The sequence below is a fragment of the Caretta caretta genome, chromosome 1, assembly GCF_965140235.1.
Source record: "Caretta caretta isolate rCarCar2 chromosome 1, rCarCar1.hap1, whole genome shotgun sequence".
Lineage (NCBI taxonomy): Eukaryota > Metazoa > Chordata > Testudines > Cheloniidae > Caretta > Caretta caretta.
In genome coordinates this window covers 296,103,870-296,124,203 of record NC_134206.1, presented here as the reverse complement: position 1 = coordinate 296,124,203, position 20,334 = coordinate 296,103,870, and the positions used below count along the sequence as shown (strand labels likewise).

At 40.3% G+C, this 20,334-nt stretch overlaps 1 protein-coding gene across 1 annotated transcript in view; it reads left to right on the top strand.

Moving 5' to 3' along the window:
* Nucleotides 1–8,561: 8,561 nt before the first annotated feature.
* LOC142071503 (uncharacterized) overlaps nucleotides 8,562–20,334 on the top strand; it is an 87,133-nt gene continuing 75,360 nt past the window's right edge. The window contains exons 1-2 of the mRNA XM_075126406.1: nucleotides 8,562–8,662; nucleotides 11,583–13,871. Coding sequence (XP_074982507.1) covers nucleotides 12,290–13,871 — 1,582 coding nt within the window. The 5' untranslated portion in view covers nucleotides 8,562–8,662; nucleotides 11,583–12,289. The remainder of the gene's footprint in view (nucleotides 8,663–11,582; nucleotides 13,872–20,334) is intronic.

Genomic DNA, 20,334 nt, shown 5'->3' with positions numbered 1-20,334 from the left:
TTCTTGTTGTTATTGGCAGTCCTTTTAGCCTTCCTTTCCTCATATTTCATGCAGTATTAAGAAAGTGTATAAGTCCATTTTTCCCCCCTTTAGTGGTTACCCTTAATTCGCCCTGTAGTGGCTAGGGAATGAGACCATATTGTACTCTAAGAAGATATTTCAGGCTGTTTCAATAGACCTGTATTAAGGTTGTCATGGTAATCTCTACCAAGAATTTCCTTGCTTTTGTTGACCCCCCTATTCAAATCTAACACTATTTTAAAATTAAATAACCCAGAAATCATGGAAGGCTAAACTTAATGGAACATTACTGAAGCCATAGGTCTATTAATTCCTAATGCTGCTATTGACCTAGCCCAGTCTAAGTGCTTAAAATCGGCAGTTTCAGTGTAGCTAGTGTAATTATCCTAACAGTTGCTCACTTGGATGCAAAGTGCGGCTCAAGTTCCAAAATGGTCCATAAAATGTTGCCCAAAGGCACCCTTCTGTTCACTAGATTTTAGATACAGAAGTATGGCCTTGCACAGACTGAGTCTAAAAGGACCGCACCATGTCGGCTATTCTTCTCTGCTGGCTTTATTAATGACTTGTTTTTCATTTTATTTTCATTGTTGAAGCAATATATGCAAAGTAGCCACTGCCTTGAGGACTCTGGAAATTCCCCATGCAGTCTTGAGTGTCATAGAGTCCAATTCCCCTTACTCTTGGAATTTATTGTTAATCTTTCCCTTTAACTATATATTTGGCTTGTGTTAACGTGGTACCTCTTTCACTCCTGATGTATTTACTGGGCCTGATTTTTCGTTTTCATTTAGTCCCCTTTACACACCTGTAGCTGTGCAAGAGTCCTTAAAGGGGCCCTAAAGTGATGTAAATGAGCTCTAGCATAAATGAGAAAAAAGACCCACTGTTGTTGTCGAAGAGATAACTTTATCATACAACTATAGCCAAATAAAGGAATGTGAAATAACACAAATGGATGGATAGTGTCTCAAATAAAATTTGGTTCCCTTCTCAAAGCTGTACTGCAGTCTAGAGGTATTGCTGCTTTATGGCTTTTAAAACAAAAATGCTGCTACATTTTTTCCTTGTTCTGAAATAACATTTTAATTTACTTTCTTTCGTAGTTGTGACGGTTTGTGAGCAGGCTGACATTCTTGTGGGCAGTGATTGACGTATTATCACATTCATGTTAAAAACTTTATATATAAAAGTTGTCTTTCTCAGACTGCTACACCTTTTCGGGGGCATTTTCATTCTGCCATTTGTTTCAATTTCACCTAAGAAAACTGTTTTGTATTTTTGCCTGCTGCAGAGCGTGAACCACAAGACTCCAAGCATAGAATTGTCCATCAGTCATTTCACTGATTATGTGGACTGTCATTTGCTGATTTGAAAGAGATCTAAGCAATTTTTTGGTGGGGAAATTGTAGCAGAAATGGCTCCTCTGTTAGATGGCAGATGGAAAGTGTTCAGAGAAAAAGCAAATAATTTAAATTTTAGAACCCGTCTTTGCAGTTTGCATTTGTCATTCAGTTAATTGGTAACGGGAACCACAGTTGTCCGCCAGAAGTGGGAACATCATTTTCTCTTCTATTATGTCTAGGTTCTAGCATACATATCTCTCTTCAGTAGGCAGATGTGTTATTCTCCTCTTTTTTATTCTCTCATAGAGTGAATTTCACTAGTTGGGATAAAGCTATCTGCAGCACACTTCAATTTTTCATGAACTTCAGGGGAACTTATATCTGAAGTTTTCTAATATTTCTCAGCATTTCCTCCAAGGTTACTTTATAAATTGGTGAAATCTGTGCTATTCAAAACACCCCTCTGCTAAAAAAAAAAAAGATAAACAATATGCAACTCAGACAGGAGGTCTATCTTTTTATACACCTGTTTCTCCAGCTGTCTTCCCACATTATATGGGATTTACATTTTTTCTGTTCCTGCTCAACGATACTTCTTATGGAATGAGGTCACCCTCACAGCTCAATAGATGTCTATCTGGGATTGTAATGAGATAAGAATGTATATTAATGATAAATCCCAGTGAGCTTTACTTCATTTCCCCTGCTTAGGAACTGCAGAATGATCTTTTTTTGCAGAAATAAAATGTGTATGTACAGATTGGAGGGGAATGAATACAGGTCTGCCCACCTTTAGTTTCTCAGAAAGAATGTACATTTTTGAGTCCCTTGAATTTATCAAGTTTGAATTAAACATGAAGTTATAATTACCAGTAAATTGGAACTGCTATTTCACTTGCAATATGTAACTTTCAAAGTTTTAATGAGAAGATGGATGAGTTGTGCATAGAGCTAATTGCCTGAAATTTTAGAGTAAAGCAAGTTGAGGCCTGCAAGAATATTTTACTAATTTCCTATTTTAAGTCAAAGAACATGGCCAGATTCTCATTTACAGTATGGCCTTTTGCACTATTCTGTAATGCAGTTTGCACCTTCATGGAAGCACATTTACACTACCAGAGTAGGAGCCTTAGCCCTGCTCCACACTCAAAACTTAGACTAAACAAGCTATATCACTCTGGGCTATGAAAAATTCACACCTCTGAGCCTTGTAGTTAAGCTGACCTAATCACTGGAGTAGACATAGCTAAACTGATGGAAGAATTCTTCTTTCAACCTAGCTATTGCTGCCATACTGCTTTGGGAGCTGGATTACCTGTATTGACGAAAGGGGTTTTTCCATAGATGTAGGAAGCATCTACTCGAAGGGCCTTCAGCAGCATAGCTATTTCATTCTTGACAATAAGACCCACAGTATCTTTTCCAGAAAGCAAACCTTATCTACTCTGATTTTCTCTTAGAGTTTGCAATAATATCATTTAATCACAACCTGCTGCACTTGTGTACTCTAACATATGGATATAATTTAAACACCCGTGGGTTTTTTTTTTCTTGATGCACTTTACACATAACCCAGTCACACTTTCCATGTCTTGAAAGGAAAATAGTTTTATTGATACTACTAAATGTTATTTATATGTGTAGGATAGAAAATTTGATCCCAGGATTATGCCTGATCTATTCTAGTGTGATCCTTCCACAAATTCTGAATAACTTAGCCAAACCATGTCAGAGTTTCCGAGGCCTTGTCTATGCGGGGAAATTTGCCAATTAAACTTATATAGTTATACTGGATAACCCCAAGTGTGGACACTCTTAAACAACTTTCCAATCAAAGAAGCTAAGCAACAAAAAGGCATTCTTTTACCAGAATAAGAGTGGCCACACAGGAAGTTAGAGCCCTATAACTATATCTGTTTACAAACACATTTAAGGTTATATAAAAATACTTTCCCGTATAGCCAAGACCTAATACACCCTGTGACGAGTTCCCCCCAGGGTGCCACCTGGAACTGGGGTACCACTGAGCCCTCTGACTCACCAAACTGGGCTTTCTTGCACCCACTCCTGGTCCTACACTTCCACCAGCATTTACATAGGTAGGGTCACATCAGCCGCAGGCTCTCTGACCAGCCACTACATGAACCAAGACTAGAGAGGCTACAGCCAAAATAACCACAAGCTTCCCAGTCTAGGACCCCTGAGCTGTACTGTCATGCCCTGGTCAAAACCCCAACCAGTATGAATTTATTATCCAGTTTCACTCCCCCTCAATGCAACAGCCTTTGCCCCTTGAGCTAAGATTCCCAAGCATGTCACTCCAAACATACTGGTTTAGATTAAAACATAAAATAAATGTATTAACTACAAAAATATAGATTTTAAGTGATTATAAGTGATAGCAAACAGATCAAAGCAGATTACCTAATAAATAAATACGCAAAGTGTAACATATTAGAAGGATAGGACTTGAATTAACAATCTTTCACCCTGACTGATGATAGGCATGCAGATTCTCAAGGCACAAGCTGCAGTTGCTTTGCAGCTTAGTATCCCCAGGTTTTCATACACAGGCTAGAAATCCCTTTCGCCTGGGTCCAGCACTTCCCCCAGTTCAGTTTTTTGTTTCTTAGGTGTTTCCAGGAGTACCCTTGTGTGGAGAGTGAAGAACAACCGATGATGTCACTCCATGCCTTATATAGCTTCAGTATATGGTGGGAACCCTTTGTTTTAACCTTGGTTCCCAGACCAGTTTGTGGAAAAATACAGACATCCCAAAATGGAGTCCAGAGTTGTCAAGGTTCCTCCCCCACTCTGAACTCTAGGGTACAGATGTGGGGACCTGCATGAAAAACCTCCTAAGCTTATCTTTACCAGCTTAGGTCAAAACTTCCCCAAGGTACAAAATATTACACCCGTTGTCCTTGGACTGGCCGCTACCACCACCAAACTAATACTGGTTACTGGGGAAGAGCTGTTTGGATGCGTCCTTCCCCCCAAAATACTTCCCAAAACCTTGCACCCCACTTCCTGGACAAGGTTTGGTAAAAAGCCTCACCAATTTGCCTAGGTGACTACAGACCCAGACCCTTGGATCTTAAAAACAATGAACAATCCTCCCAACACTTGCACCCCCTCTTTCCTGGGAAATATTGGATAAAAAGCCTCACCAATTTGCATAGGTGACCACAGACCCAAACCCTTGGATCTGAGAACAATGAAAAAGCATTCAGTTTTTTACAAGAAGACTTCTAATAAAAAATAGAAGTAAATAGAAATAAAGAAATCCCCCCTGTAAAATCAGGATGGTAGATATCTTACAGGGTAATTAGATTCAAAAACATAGAGAACCCCTCTAGGCAAAACCTTAAGTTACAAAAAAGATACATAGACAGAAATAGTTATTCTATTCAGCACAATTCTTTTCTCAGCCATTTAAAGAAATCATAATCTAACACATACCTAGCTAGATTACTTACTAAAAGTTCTAAGACTCCATTCCTGTTCTGTCCCTGGCAAAAGCAGCATACAGACAGACCCAGACCCTTTGTTTCTCTCCCTCCTCCCAGCTTTTGAAAGTATCTTGTCTCCTCATTGGTCATTTTGGTCAGGTGCCAGCGAGGTTACCTTTAGCTTCTTAACCCTTTACAGGTGAGAGGAGCTTTCCCCTGGCCAGGAGGGATTTCAAAGGGGTTTACCCTTCCCTTTATATTTATGACATTCATGTAGTCTGGTCACATGCCCTTGCATATGTTGCTGAGTCATAGCAGCCATTACTTACAGGCTGTCTGGAGTGTTCTTAGGAAGATTAAGCTATTCCACAGCCCATTGACTTTGTTGATGAGCCATTAGCACTGTCTGGCTTCTTCATTGTTATACCTGAAAGGCTGACTGTGGGTGTTTTCCAGAGTAAGCCCATTTGAAATACAGATCCATAGTTAATATTTCTAACTTCAGATGCAAAAATGATACTTGAATACAAATAGGATAATCATATTCAGCAAAACATAACTTTTCTGATGACAGCTTACATGAGCCATCTTGAACAAAATGCATCATAATTATGCTATAATCATTACATAATAATATCACTATGAAGAATGTGGGGTGCACTGTCATATACCCTTCTAGAGAATAATCAATGCCTTAATAACACCAAGATGCTTTAAAATGATTTAAGTAGTTAGAGTGCTCCTTCTGGACTGGTTATGCTTCTGGACTGGTTAGCACCTCTTAAAGCTTAGTACTGAACTCAGTATTAACTTCTCTTAAAGCTCAGTGAAGAGGGAGAGCCTAACCTTAACACTGCCACCATGAAGTGAAAAAAGACTGTATGCAGTAGAGCTAGTTTGGGGAAAATGGAGAAAAAAATTGTGAAAATTTGTCAATTATCCTGTCTTTATATTAAATTCAAAACCAGAAACTTTTCAGATTTTAAAACATGAAATTTGAAAAATTTTGATCAGCTCTATAGTTGGATGATGAATGGAGGAAATTTTAACAAAAATTTACTTAAGTTTCCCATTTATGTATTTACATATTTAAATTTCATCAACTTCAAAAACTGAAAAATTTCAACCAGCTCTGGCTCTGATTTCATTTAGAGATGGTCACAGTTTTTGTTGAGAGACACTCTGAGGAAGTCACTTTCCCATTACCTGGCAATAAATTCCATCCAATGTGGTCATCTTGTATTCTACTTAATAACCTATCAAACCTCAAACAGATAGGCAATTCCTATGCACCCTAAATACAAATGGGATTCAGACTCCAAACCAAAGTCTCCCAACCAGCTCTTTCATTTTTATAGAATCGGTTGCTGAGGAGGAATATCTTTAATTTGTCCATAAAGGTAAAGCCCATCACCACTATGTAGCTATAATAGTATACCATGCTCCACTGATCCTTAGCTCTGGGCCCAGTTTGGGACTAAAATGTAATGGATCCATCCAAAGAGAACTCAGTGGCTAGTTTGACTTCTTGTACCCTTCCCGACTCCTGAAAACACACACAAGTAGGTTCATGTGTGTATCAGAATCTGTTCCAATTATCACCAAATATCTGACAGATTGTTAGTACTTAAAATGGCCTGGTGGACACCAGCATTACATAATCTCTATTAGCAGTTGTGCAGATAATCTTATTGTACTGATTTGCCAATCCGCACACCTCAAAATATACTTGGGGTAAATTAATGTAATCCGTTTATCTAGTGTGGTATGTCTTCCCCACAAGGGATTTCTAGGAAAAAGATAGAGCTTGAGTAGAGGGGCCTGTGTTGGATTAGAAGTCCTGGGTTCAAACCCTGTGCACATTCTGTGATATCTGTGGTTTTTCCTGTTGTGGTGGTAAGTCACAGATCTTAGGTAGTTGATTTAAAGAGGCACTGCCATAGCACTCTTGCTCCTGTGTTTGCAGAGATTGATGCAGCCCTGAAGGAGAGGGAATGGATATTCTCTCCCACTTGTCAGTGCTGCAGTAAAAGGAGTGCAGGAACACACAGTCACACTGGGAAAGCAGCTTTTCATGGTTTAAAACTCTTAAATAGAATTAAGCAGTTGATACCAGGATTCTGGCCTGAATGTGACCAGAGCTGAGCAAGTGCAAAGCATGCTGATCATGGGAACACAAACTTGGCATGACCCAAGTTACTCAACATTTGTGTTCTTTGGGTATGCCTACACTGCAATTAAAAACCCATGGCTGGCCCATGCTAGTGGACTTGGGTTCTCAGGGCTCAGGCTGTGTGGAGCTGTTTAATAGCAGTGGAGACTTCAAGACTTGGGCTGGAGCCCAGACTGTAGGACCCGTCATCGTGGGAAGGTCCCAGAGCTCAGGCTGCAGCCTGAGCTCGAGTCTGGAAGTCTACATTGCAATTAAACAGCCCTGCAGCCTGAGCCCCATGAGCCTGAGTCAGCTGGCATGGGCCGGGAGTGTCTAATTGCAATGTAAACATACCCTTTGTGACTATTCAGTGGGGAGAGCCAGTTTTTGTGCAATCTAGTGCTGTGTTGCAGAGGCTGCTCAGAAAAAAATCATCTATGTTGTCAGCAAAATGGTGGCATCCACTGAGTGACACCTCATTAAGCTTTCCATCATTAGCCCAGACTCTTTAGGGTCCCTCTCTCCCAACTCTGAAGGCATCCTCCCGAGTTGTTCCACCTCTGTGCAGGATAAATTCTGACACCAGTTGGTAGAGCACTTCTAAGGGTTGGGTGAAGTCAGTGTTGGAGTGTGGCCACTCCCTCTCTGGTCACACTCTCTTTCACTTCAGTGAGTCCAGAGCTGTGCTAGCTGGAAAGAAATGCAGCTTTTGTTTTTCTCCTTGAATTCAGCTGGTACCACTCCTGGATGTACTGTCCACAAGACTGCAAGAAATTTTTGACAAATGGGTCCCATGCCATATTAGCATGAGGCATTTGAGAATTTGACCCTTAGTGAATACAGATATTTTAGTAAGGAGGATAAAAATAGATTAGGAACATTCTCTTTAAGCTGACAATGATTTTTTTCTCCTTCCCCCACCTTATAGTATCACTCAGTTCATTAAGGTCAGAAAGAAGTTCAAAACACCCAGCTGCTTATTATTATTTCTTGTTATTTAACTGTTATTTACATTGCAGAAAAAATGCCCATTTGATTCATATATATCTGAGCAGTTTGGAAGCAACAACATTGATCCCTTATATGGAAATTAACCACTTTTATATGACCCTCTTCTGAGAAGATTTGCCTCTGTTGGTTGCTACTGGAGTCATTTCTACACAGAACGGTCTCTCTCTCTTTTTTTTTTTTGCTTCCCAATGTCTTGTTTTCCTTACTAAATTTTTCTGTTTAAATTAAACAAGTAAGATTGATGATGACCTATTTTTGTGCATATGTGGGGGAGGAAAAAGAGGAATCAACTGTGGCTATAAGAGACAGCTGGAAAGTATAAGTGCAATTTGCCTGCATTTTCACTCTTGTTGATGCCGAGGGCAAAAAAAAAAAAAAATTTGAACCAATAACTCCTTATATTTGATTACAGAAATCTTTCAATGCATACATTAGATTTTGCTGCATAAATCTCGATTTACCTAATCTACCCACATACCAGGAGTCTGGCATATAAAACTTCAAATCTATTTCTGTATCAGGCAACTTCACTTGTGTATAAAAATGCTCCAGGGAGAGATTGCATCTTGGCTGCCATAGCTATCTTTGGTTTTTTGAATCATGCACTTTGACAATATCTATACTGGATATATTTTTGTCTTCTGCATATTTCTATGCATTTTAATGGTGTCGAGGGGTGGGTGAGTCTGTTTGTGTATACAAATAAATTTATAATGTATTGAAATGTTTCAGAAAACCTGTATCTTGAGAAATGACAATCTTTTAGTAAAGCATATTACAGTTGTAGTCATAATACATAGTCTATTACCTTTATTCTGCTGTCTCTTGCACCTCTGCATGTACATTATTAAACACTGAAGTATGAAGTTAGACAAACTTTATGTTGCAATAAGGCTATTTCATTTGCATAATGTGAATTATAATGAACTAAATATATTTAATATTTGCAGTAAGACGGGTATGGTGCTTGTTATTAACTTGAAGCTACTGATTTGATTGTATGTTTTGTTTTTGTTTTTGCCCCAGTTCCATTGTTTACTGGGATGCACATGGATTGTCAATTTTTAGATGACATAAATGTCAACTGGACCTCGGTAGAGCAAAGAATGACTAAATTGTCAGTTGTATTATTGTCCCTCTCTGCTCTCAAATCCAGGCTTATTTTGAAGGCAGTTTTAATCCTTTATCCTTTGCAGGGGTTTTTTGTTTTGTTTTTGTCATGAGATTCATCAGTGCAAAAAGTAAGTGGATGATGCCAGTATAAAAGCTACTTGACTATCCAAAGTGAAATCATGTAATGGTAAAAATGCTTTAAATTCATGGAATTATTTTGATTATCTCAGAGTAGTCTTTGCTATTACTGCTTTCCAATAAACTGTAGGCAAAGAAATGTATATATGTTTAGAAAATCATATTTGAAGACTCTCTCATATATCTTTTTTAACGTAGACACTTTGGGGGCTATTGTCCCCTTAAATTGTATGTGCAACTTTCTCACTGCCACTAATGAGACACCAATTTCAAGTTATCCAAAAGGATGAGAAAGGAAGTGCCAAGGAGACAGACTACTCATGGAGCAGGTCCTCAAAGAATCAATCCTGAAGCACTTACATGGGAGGAAAGTGATCAGGAACAGTCAGCATGGATTCAGCAAGGGAAGGTCATGCCTGACTAATCTAATCGCCTTCTATGATGAGATTACTGGTTCTGTGGATGAAGGGAAAGCAGTGGATGTATTGTTTCTTGACTTTAGCAAAGCTTTTGACACGGTCTCCCACAGTATTCTTGTCAGCAAGTTAAAGAAGTATGGGATGGATGAATGCACTATAAGGTGGGTAGAAAGTTGGCTAGATTGTCGGGCTCAACGGGTAGTGATCAATGGCTCCATGTCTAGTTGGCAGCCGGTGTCAAGTGGAGTGCCCCAGGGGTCGGTCCTGGGGCCGGTTTTGTTCAATATCTTCATAAATGATCTGGAGGATGGTGTGGATTGCACTCTCAGCAAATTTGCGGATGATACTAAACTAGGAGGAGTGGTAGATACGCTGGAGGGCAGGGATAGGATACAGAGGGCCCTAGACAAATTGGAGGATTGGGCCAAAAGAAATCTGATGAGGTTCAACAAGGACAAGTGCAGAGTCCTGCACTTAGGACGGAAGAATCCCATACACCGTTACAGACTAGGGACCGAATGGCTCAGCAGCAGTTCTGCAGAAAAGGACCTAGGGGTGACAGTGGACGAGAAGTTGTATATGAGTCAGCAGTGTGCCCTTGTTGCCAAGAAGGCCAATGGCATTTTGGGATGTATAAGTAGGGGCATAGCGAGCAGATCGAGGGATGTGATCGTCCCCCTCTATTCGACATTGGTGAGGCCTCATCTGGAGTACTGTGTCCAGTTTTGGGCCCCACACTACAAGAAGGATGTGGATAAATTGGAGAGAGTCCAGTGAAGGGCAACAAAAATGATTAGGGGTCTGGAACACATGATTTATGAGGAGAGGCTGAGGGAACTGGGATTGTTTAGTCTGCAGAAGAGAAGAATGAGGGGGGATTTGATAGCTGCTTTCAACTACCTGAGAGGTGGTTCCAGAGAGGATGGTTCTAGACTATCCTCAGTGGTAGAAGAGGACAGGACAAGGAGTAATGGTCTCAAGTTGCAGTGAGGGAGGTTTAGGTTGGATATTAGGAAAAAATTTTTCACTAGGAGGGTGGTGAAACACTGGAATGCGTTACCTAGGGAGGTGGTAGAATCTCCTTCCTTAGAAGTTTTTAAGGTCAGGCTTGACAAAGCCCTGGCTGGGATGATTTAATTGGGGATTGGTCCTGCTTTGAGCAGGGGGTTGGACTAGATGACCTCCTGAGGTCCCTTCCAACCCTGATAGTCTATGATTCTATGCCACAGGGAAGACTCCACAGGCAACTTCAATTAGCTCTATGCACAACTCATCCATTTTCCCATGAAAACTTTGAAAGTTACATATTGCACAACTCATCCAACAGCACACAGCTGGGAACAACTGATGATTTTCTCTCCCAACCCGCTGAGGGTAAATCTTTCAGAAAGGAAAGGACTCCAAATAGATGTGGATGTAAACAGAGTAGAAGGGCAGATCCTTGGGCCATAGAAATTATTTTTATGGCTTGCTGATGCTGACTAGCTACCATAAATATATACTAAACTAACAAGGAATTATCACAGATAATAAATCAAGGCCATAACTGAAGTCAAGCCAATAAATCAATGGATTTACAATGATACTGAATTAAATCACCAAGTAGTCAGCTCATCAAATTAATACAGTCAGTAATCAAAGCATGAGGTTAAAATAGTACCTGATTGATTCTTACAAATAGTAACCACAGGAATTTAAGGAGGTAGCTCTCCAGTTAGTTTTAACTCCTAATTACAGCTCCTTGCCCAGAGCAAGGAAATCCATTGCACTGGTTGAATATTTTATAACAAAAACCAAACTAATTTACTTGTCAGCCCTCGAAGAAAATTGAGACTCCTCCCAGAAGTTACTGTATGTATAGTGGCTATCCTGTTTGCTCCCCTATCAGCCTCAAACAGTAGTAATCAGCAACTGTTACTTTCTACCATAGATACAGCTTGGTCTTGCTGATGCTTTTCCCTCATCCAGGGAGACACTCAAATTATCTACAGCAAACAGGGAAAGATAAAGAATGAGCTCTCAAAAATGGACACTCTCATAAAAAACCAACCTTCCACACAATCTTCCTCGTGGCTGGACTTTACTAAAACTAGACAAGCCATTTACAACACACACTTTGCTTCTCTACAAAAGAAAAAGGACACTAAACTATCTAAACTACTACATGCCACAAGGGGCCACAGCAATGGTTCCCTCAACCCACCCAGCAATATTGTTAACCTATCCAACTATACTCTTAGCCCAGCAGAAGCAACTGTCCTATCTCGGGGCCTCTCCTTCTGCCCCTCCACCCCCACGAACATGATACAGTTCTGTGGTGACCTAGAATCCTATTTTTGACGTCTCCAACTCAAGGAATATTTCCAACACACCTCTGAACAACATACTAATCCACAGAGACCTCCCTACCAACACTACAAAAAGAAGGATTCTAGGTGGACTCCTCCTGAAGGTCAAGACAGCAGACTGGACTTCTACATAGAGTGCTTCCGCCGACGTGCACGGGCTGAAATTGTGGAAAAGCAGCATCACTTGCCCCACAACCTCAGCCGTGCAGAACACAATGACATCCACAGCCTCAGAAACAACTCTGAAATCATAATAAAAAAGGCTGACAAAGAAGGTGCTTTTGTCATCATGAATAGGTCGGAATATGAACAAGAGGCTGTTCGGCAGCTCTCCAACACCACTTTCTACAAGCCATTACCCTCTGATCCCACTGAGAGTTACCAAAAGAAACTACAGCATTTGCTCAAGAAACTCCCTGAAAAAGCACAAGATCAAATCCGCACAGACACACCCCTGGAACCCCGACCTGGGATATTCTATCTACTACCCAAGATCCATAAACATGGAAATCCTGGGCGCCTCATCATCTCAGGCAATGGCACCCTGACAGCAGGATTGTCTGGATATGTAGACTCCCTCCTCAGGCCGTACGCTACCAGCACTCCCAGCTACCTTCAAGACACCACTGACTTCCTGAGGAAACTACAGTCCATCGGTGATCTTCCTGATAACACCATCCTGCCCACTATGGAAGTAGAAACCCTCTACACCAACATTCCACACAAAGATGGACTACAAGCCGTCAAGAACCCTATCCCCGATAATGTCACGGCTAACCTGGTGGCTGAACTTTGTGACTTTGTCCTTACCCATAACTATTTTACATTTGGGGATAATGTATACCTTCAAATCAGCGGCACTGCTATGGGTACCCGCATGGCCCCACAGTATGCCAACATTTTTATGGCTGACTTAGAACAACGCTTCCTCAGCTCTCGTCCCCTAACACCCCTACTCTACTTGCGCTATATTGATGACATCTTCATCATCTGGACCCATGGAAAAGAAGCCCTTGAGGAATTCCACCATGATTTCAACAATTTCCATCCCACCATCAACCTCAGCCTGGTCCAGTCCACACAAGAGATCCACTTCCTGGACACTACAGTGCTAATAAACGACGGTCACATAAACACCACCCTATACTGGAAACCTACTGACCGCTATTCCTACCTACATGCCTCCAGCTTTCACCCTGACCACACCACACGATCCATTGTCTACAGCCAAGCTCTGCGATACAACCGCATTTGCTCCAACCCCTCAGACAGAGACAAACACCTACAAGATCTCTATCAAGCATTCTCACAACTACAATACCCACCTGCGGAAGTGAAGAAACAGATTGATAGAGCCAGAAGAGTTCCCAGAAGTCACCTACTACAGGACAGGCCTAACAAAGAAAATAACAGAACGCCACTAGCCGTCACCTTCAGCCCCCAACTAAAACCCCTCCAACGCATTATTAAGGATCTACAACCTATCCTGAAGGATAACCCAACACTCTCACAAATCTTGGGAGACAGGCCAGTCCTTGCCTACAGACAGCCCCCCAACCTGAAGCAAATACTCACCAGCAACCACATACCACACAACAGAACCACTAACCCAGGAACCTATCCTTGCAACAAAGCCCGTTGCCAACTGTGCCCACATATCTATTCAGAGGACACCATCACAGGGCCTAATAACATCAGCCACACTATCAGAGGCTCGTTGACCTGCACATCCACCAATGTGATATATGCCATCATGTGCCAGCAATGCCCCTCTGCCATGTACATTGGTCAAACTGGACAGTCTCTACGTAAAAGAATAAATGGACACAAATCAGATGTCAAGAATTATAACATTCATAAAAAGAAAAGGAGTACTTGTGGCACCTTAGAGACTAACCAATTTATTTGAGCATGAGCTTTCGTGAGCTACAGCTCACTTCATCAGCTGTAGCTCACGAAAGCTCATGCTCAAATAAATTGGTTAGTCTCTAAGGTGCCACAAGTACTCCTTTTCTTTTTGCGAATACAGACTAACACGGCTGTTACTCTGAAACATTCATAAACCAGTCGTAGAACACTTCAATCTCTCTGGTCACGCTATTACAGACATGAAAGTCGCTATTTTACAACAAAAAAACTTCACATCCAGACTCCAGCGAGAAACTGTTGAATTGGAATTCATTTGCAAATTGGATACAATTAACTTAGGCTTGAATAGAGACTGGGAGCGGCTAAGTCATTATGCAAGGTAACCTATTTCCCCTTGTTTTTTCCTACCGCCTCCCCCCCTCCTCAGACGTTCTTGTTAAACCCTGGATTTGTGCTGAAAATGGCCCACCTTGATTATCATACACATTGTAAGGAGAGTGATCACTTTAGATAAGCTATTACCAACAGGAGAGTGGGGTGGGGGGAGAGAAAACCTTTTGTAGTGGTAAACACCCATTTTTTCATGCTTTGTGTGTATAAAAATATCTTCTATACTTTCCACAGTATGCATCCGATGAAGTGAGCTGTAGCTCACGAAAGCTTATGATCAAATAAATTGGTTAGTCTCTATGGTGCCACAAGTACTCCTTTTCTTTTTGCGAATACAGACTAACACGGCCGTTACTCTGAAACCCGTCAAATTATTTTAAAAGACAGACTTGCATATGGTATAAGTTTAAGGAATTATTATTAGTGGTGCCATTCACAACGTGAAGTTTGACTGATGCTCATAGGCATGGGCTAGTGTCCAAACACACACATTCACATTCGTACCCCAGTGAGAGGACAATGATGATGAGAGACATCTCTCTCTTGCCAAATAAAAGAGAAAAAATCCTTAAGGTAAAAAGAGAGGTTCAAACTCTTCAGCTTGCATGGTGTTTGGACTCACGTGTCAACAGGCAGGACTACAGTGAAGGGGACCAGGCAATAGTGTCTTTAGTTACCTCAAACTGGTGGGGTCTTCCAAGCACTTAGCCTGCTCAGACTTGGAGAAGTGGAAAGAGGGATAAAGGGAATTTGAACGCAGACATCTTAGTTTTTTAGGAATAGAGCAAGAGTCAGGCTAATTCTAACTCTAATAACGCAAGACTTTAAGGCAGGGACTGGGCGAGTGGGAAGCGAGTGGGAAAACGCTAAGAGATGCTGTTTTGACCTTGTGTTAAGATAAGAATGGAATGCAGACTGTAGCAGGAACTGCTTAGAAAAGTAAGATATCAGGAAGGAATATGTATAAACAAGATGCGGCTGTTGATGATTATTGTATGCTACAAAAGGTATAAATGCTTGCCCTAATTGTTTATCTGGTGGAGACCTGCCTAGGAAGGGGGAATCCCTGTCCATGCGCACTCCTCCCCCTGCAATTGCTTGAGAATAAACTGTCTCTGACTTGTTGCAAACAACCTAAGAGTGAAGACTGAGTTTTTCTTCCACAGACTGGTGTGGCTCATGATAATCTGTCTCCTCTTTCTGTAGGACCAGCCTTGGATAGTAGGGGGATCAGCCTTGCTTGGTATCACAATGTCCCCAGAAGAACACACAGTCTTCTCCATTCACTTTGACCTTTAAAGTTGCGCTTTTTGCTTGCTCCACCCTTTAGCACTTTCCAGGTGGTCTTAAAAGCAAATCAGGGAAATCACACATCTCAATCCCCAACAACATGTTCCAATCCTTGTTGAGCTGGGCAAAATTGACCAATGGTCAGTTTGGAAAGTTCACATTACACTAACAGTTCTTTTACAATATCCATTGTTACAACCTCAGGCAACCTGTACTCCAATAATAGCGAAGTGTGGTACAAACAGGAGGCAATTTTGGGGAAGCTTCGCCAGCCTCCCCTTTCAGGGTAATGACTGGAGGGCACAAATTGGCACTAGGCATCTGGTAGAAGGCATTAACACATTTATGAGTATAACAAACCAGTCAAAAGTCATTGTCATTCACCCACACTCATACAGCTCCATACACAAATCTTAGCATTTCTTGAAAAAAATATAGAGGCCTTATGGCAACTGTCATGCAACCCTTTCACTAGACAAGGAATTGGGGAATTAACTGATGTGACTTTGACTGCATGAAGGGTCATGCCTTACTCCTACCAACTTTTAATCTAGAGGAAGAGAGCTGTTTTAAATCTTCTCAATATGCATTAGATCGTCTCAATATCCTCTTAAACTTTAATTTTCTTTATTTTATACCTAGCCAAAATTCTCATTTGGGCTATTTCTTTTACACCCTGGTTAGAGATGGGTGGATAAAAATTGATGACTTAAAAAAGATCAGATGTTTTTATTTTAAATTACATACAGCTTTATTTCTAAAAAATAAACCATTTAAAAGTAAATTTGAAACTATAAAAACCTATGTTAAGGCCTACATTTACTCTAGTTGATTAAACTCATTCAAATTAAGTAAATAAAATATTAGACAACATATGTTTGTTCCCAAAGTTTTACAGAAAGCCAACTCACTGGCTAGGTACTTGGAACCAGCATTTGTTGAAGTCCTAAACTAGCTTGTGATAGCAGTAATCTCTTATGCAAGTACAGAGATAATATTTTCTTCATTTCAGTTTATTCAACTAGTTCAGTTCAATGACTAGCTCATTCAGAGTTAAGAAACCAATTGAGAGTTGAAGAAGCAGAAAAGCTTGTCTTCTTTCAATCTATGAATAAAAACTAGATGTGTGGATGGGTTCTACTAGTTCTAAAATCCTGAAGGACATGGTGACCAGAAACCATCAGTTCAGTTCACTAACTACAGATAATACTTCCTTTGTTTAATAAATCAGTTTTAAATGTAAAACACATTGCGATAAACTTTTTTATGTATCAAGCACATTTAAGGTAGTGTTATTTACCTTTATTAAAAAAAATCAATTTTTGTGCATTTTTAATTAAATTCAAATTTTCATCTAAATAAAGCTTAACACAAATCACAAGTAAAAATATTAATCATCTAGTAAATAAGAAACACATCATTCCCTGCTTTCTAACATAATAAAAGATGTAAAAATTAAGATTCTAAATAAATGTAAGTTATATAGCTTAACTATGTAGATATAGTGTATCCACCCAGTTAGTAAAAAGAAGCATCAAATTTAGTGTAAAGGCTATAGTGAACTGAAAATCAACATGTTTTAATGATAGCAACCAGTGAGAATCAACCTTTTATTCAGAAAATGACTAAAAAGTACAAATGCAAAACAAGAGTAAAATCAATTATTTAAATCAAGGCTTTCTGCCTGTTGATTTAAATCATGATTAAAATCAGTGATTTAAATCACTCTGATTTGACCAATCCACCCCTGTTTTCCTGCAATATCCTTGGAAAACCTTATTAAATTAAGTTTAAATAGCTTTGGAGTCCATTGTATTAAATGCAGAGTTATGTACTGTTGTGGAATTGTATGTAATTTCGCTGAGGGAAATATGATCAGTGTAAATCCTGGGAAGTGTTAGGAGCTTCAAAGGACTATTTGAAACAATGTGTCAGACAAGAATAAATCTTTGGGACAGAGTCCAATGCGTTTCCCAAGAAATCTGTAGGGAGGGGTGCATGCAAATGCACCCCTGTTTGTGCAAAAACCCCAGCACTTTGAAGCTATGCTCTGAAGAGAGAACCATTGTCTGCTGATAGCCTTTTACATGAGGACAAGATCAAAGGCTCAAGCTGTATAAAGGAAAGAATGACCTATTTGTGGTGGTTCTTGTTCTGAGCAAAAAAAAAAAAAAAAAAAGTGATTATGAACTTGTAACCACAGAAAAACTCCTTTGTAGAATCTGAGGAACTGACTCCTGCCAGAGCTTTTTTTGGAGTTGGGGTTGAGCTATGGCAAGCTTATTAGCACATGTGGAGGGTCTTTTATTATTTTCTCTGTAATGCTTTTCACCTTAAGAATAAATGTGCTTGCTTAAAAAGAGCTATGTGCTGACTTAGAACTACAGGCAATTGTGCTGGTTATAGCCTCTGGAGAGAAAGCAATGTGCAGATGCTGGCTATTTAGGCCATCTGGCTTGCTGGGGACAACACAGTGTAAGCAGGGAACTGTGCAGCCAAGAAAAACCCTGGTTAGGACAGAGAGAGACATGGGGTCGTCACTGAAAAGAGGTGACTGCTGGGAAACCAGATACCTAAAAGTGGGTGCCCTTGGTGGATGATAGAGGGGGAATACATGTGCAGTTGCTCTTAATTGTGACAGTATGATCTGAGGGAAATGGGGGTGAATTAATGAAATATTTAAGTGGGACCAATAGAATGAATCACTACCAGAAAAATCTTGGACACTTTCTGGCTGAACGGTTAATAACAGACACACAACTTCTGTTTATAAGATGGCCATTGATTCAGCTGCCTCTCTTTTTGTGTTACAAAACTACCATAGACATGTCAGCACCAAAACTCGGAGCTGGTTTTGACTGACACCAGACTAGTGATTAGGCCATATCATTTTTAATGACAGGCTGGCACATATTCCTAAGTGATCTATTTGCAGAGTATTTGTGGTGGGGTTAAAATGCATAGACATATAACAGGAAGAGAGAAACAGTCTGAGAATTAGAACAAAGAGCTTTTCTCTGCAATTCTGAAAGTGGTGTGCCAACAGCTATGATTTAGCATCTGCATGTTCCTTTACCACTTAGTATCCCTGTTCAAGAGTCTACAAACTTATTAATAAACTGGACCAGCATGCATATGCATGTGCCTGTGTCTGGAATTCAAATTTTCATGTACTCTCAGAAGCTCTGATAATATAGGTCTGAATCTCAGGTCCATTCTGGACCCTTGCCTTCCAATTAGGTGCAAAAGGAGACAGAAAGTCAGCTGACTTGCATACCCTTTGTTTGCTTCACATGTGTTTAAAACTGGTGGCTTGACTTGCCTCTGAAGAGTCTGATGTAATGGATGGAGAGCTGTCAGGGAGCTCATTGTGACTCCCCGTTCTCAGCCATTTGTCCTGGACATAAACATAAAGCGGTGCAGCTTTAACTTATGCCACAAGCATAAGTTCTTTCACAGATCTTATGCCAGTGAGGAGTTCGATGTAGTGGAGCCTTCATTCCTCCCCCAAATGCACCTTGCCTCTCTTCACACTGGGCAGTGGAGCACTGGCTCAGGAGCTGGTGGAGCTGGGACAAGAGGCAGCAGAGCCACCTCTGCCAGCTTTATGCCAGTCGAGGTGTCCCTTATACAGTAAGTTCTCCAGGGGCAATTTCTATCCACCCAAGTTTTATCATAAGTAGCACAAAGGGGACTGGAGAATCTGGTGCAAAGGAAACCCAACAATCTTGCTTGGAGTAGGTACTCCTATGAATGTTTGAAGATCTTCAAACATGAGGGGACCCATTCCTCTATGGGTGGGGTAGATATCAAGATATCGAAACTTATTGAGTGGTGATCTGGCATCTTTGTAGATTTCCTTGAAGGAGTCTGTGTCTAAACAAAATATCTCTCACTACCTTCAGTAATCTTTTTCTGGTGATGTTACTTCCATTTCAGTGGTGCTATATTCTAGAAATGGCACATCTGGACATAATGGTTGTACAGTGGCAGTTACCGGGATACCTATAGGTAGATCAGGGTGCTGAGTGAAATTTAGCCAGCCATTTCTAAATTGTGTTAATGATATAAAACTTCTTCATAGAAATGGGGCAAATTGAAAATATCCACTGAACAGAAGTACTAACAAAACATAGTATGTATTACTACCCAAACCTTCCTACTCCTCATTTCTGCTGGTAAAAAATACATATTTTAGAATATGCCTTTTTGTTATTTTTATCTGTTTAGCATTTGATATTCTTGAAATGCACCATACTTTATTAGCATTATTATTGCCTTTTGCAGATTAGTGAGTAAAGGCCACTGTTTTGCTCCAGGCTATTAAATTTTGCTTTCTGCATCATCAGTCATGGTAATTCTTAGTGACGATAACAGTGCTTTGGAGTATTTTTGTGACTAGAATTTTCAAGATGTACTTGGTAGGTTCTAATTTTAGAAAAGTGAAAGTGATGATCGTGGTTTGATTTGTCTTCATTACAGGTGTACCCTGCAATTTAGATCCTGTCACTGTTGCAAATTAAAATTGTCCTGTGCTATTTAGCTTGGTTAAATGACATTATGTCATTGCTTATGCACTACCTGTCACATGGACTTGAGTGCTAATCTGAGGCTCATCAGTGCTGAGCTATCTTTGGTGACAGCTACTGCAAATGTACTCTGGGGAGACCGTTTTAAGGAACTGGAAGCTCCTTGAGGTAAATGTTTTGTGGTGCTTCATGCCAATGCATGCTGAGTTATTCAGGATTATATTTAAAGCTCACTATTTGCACAGTGTGTGGGTTG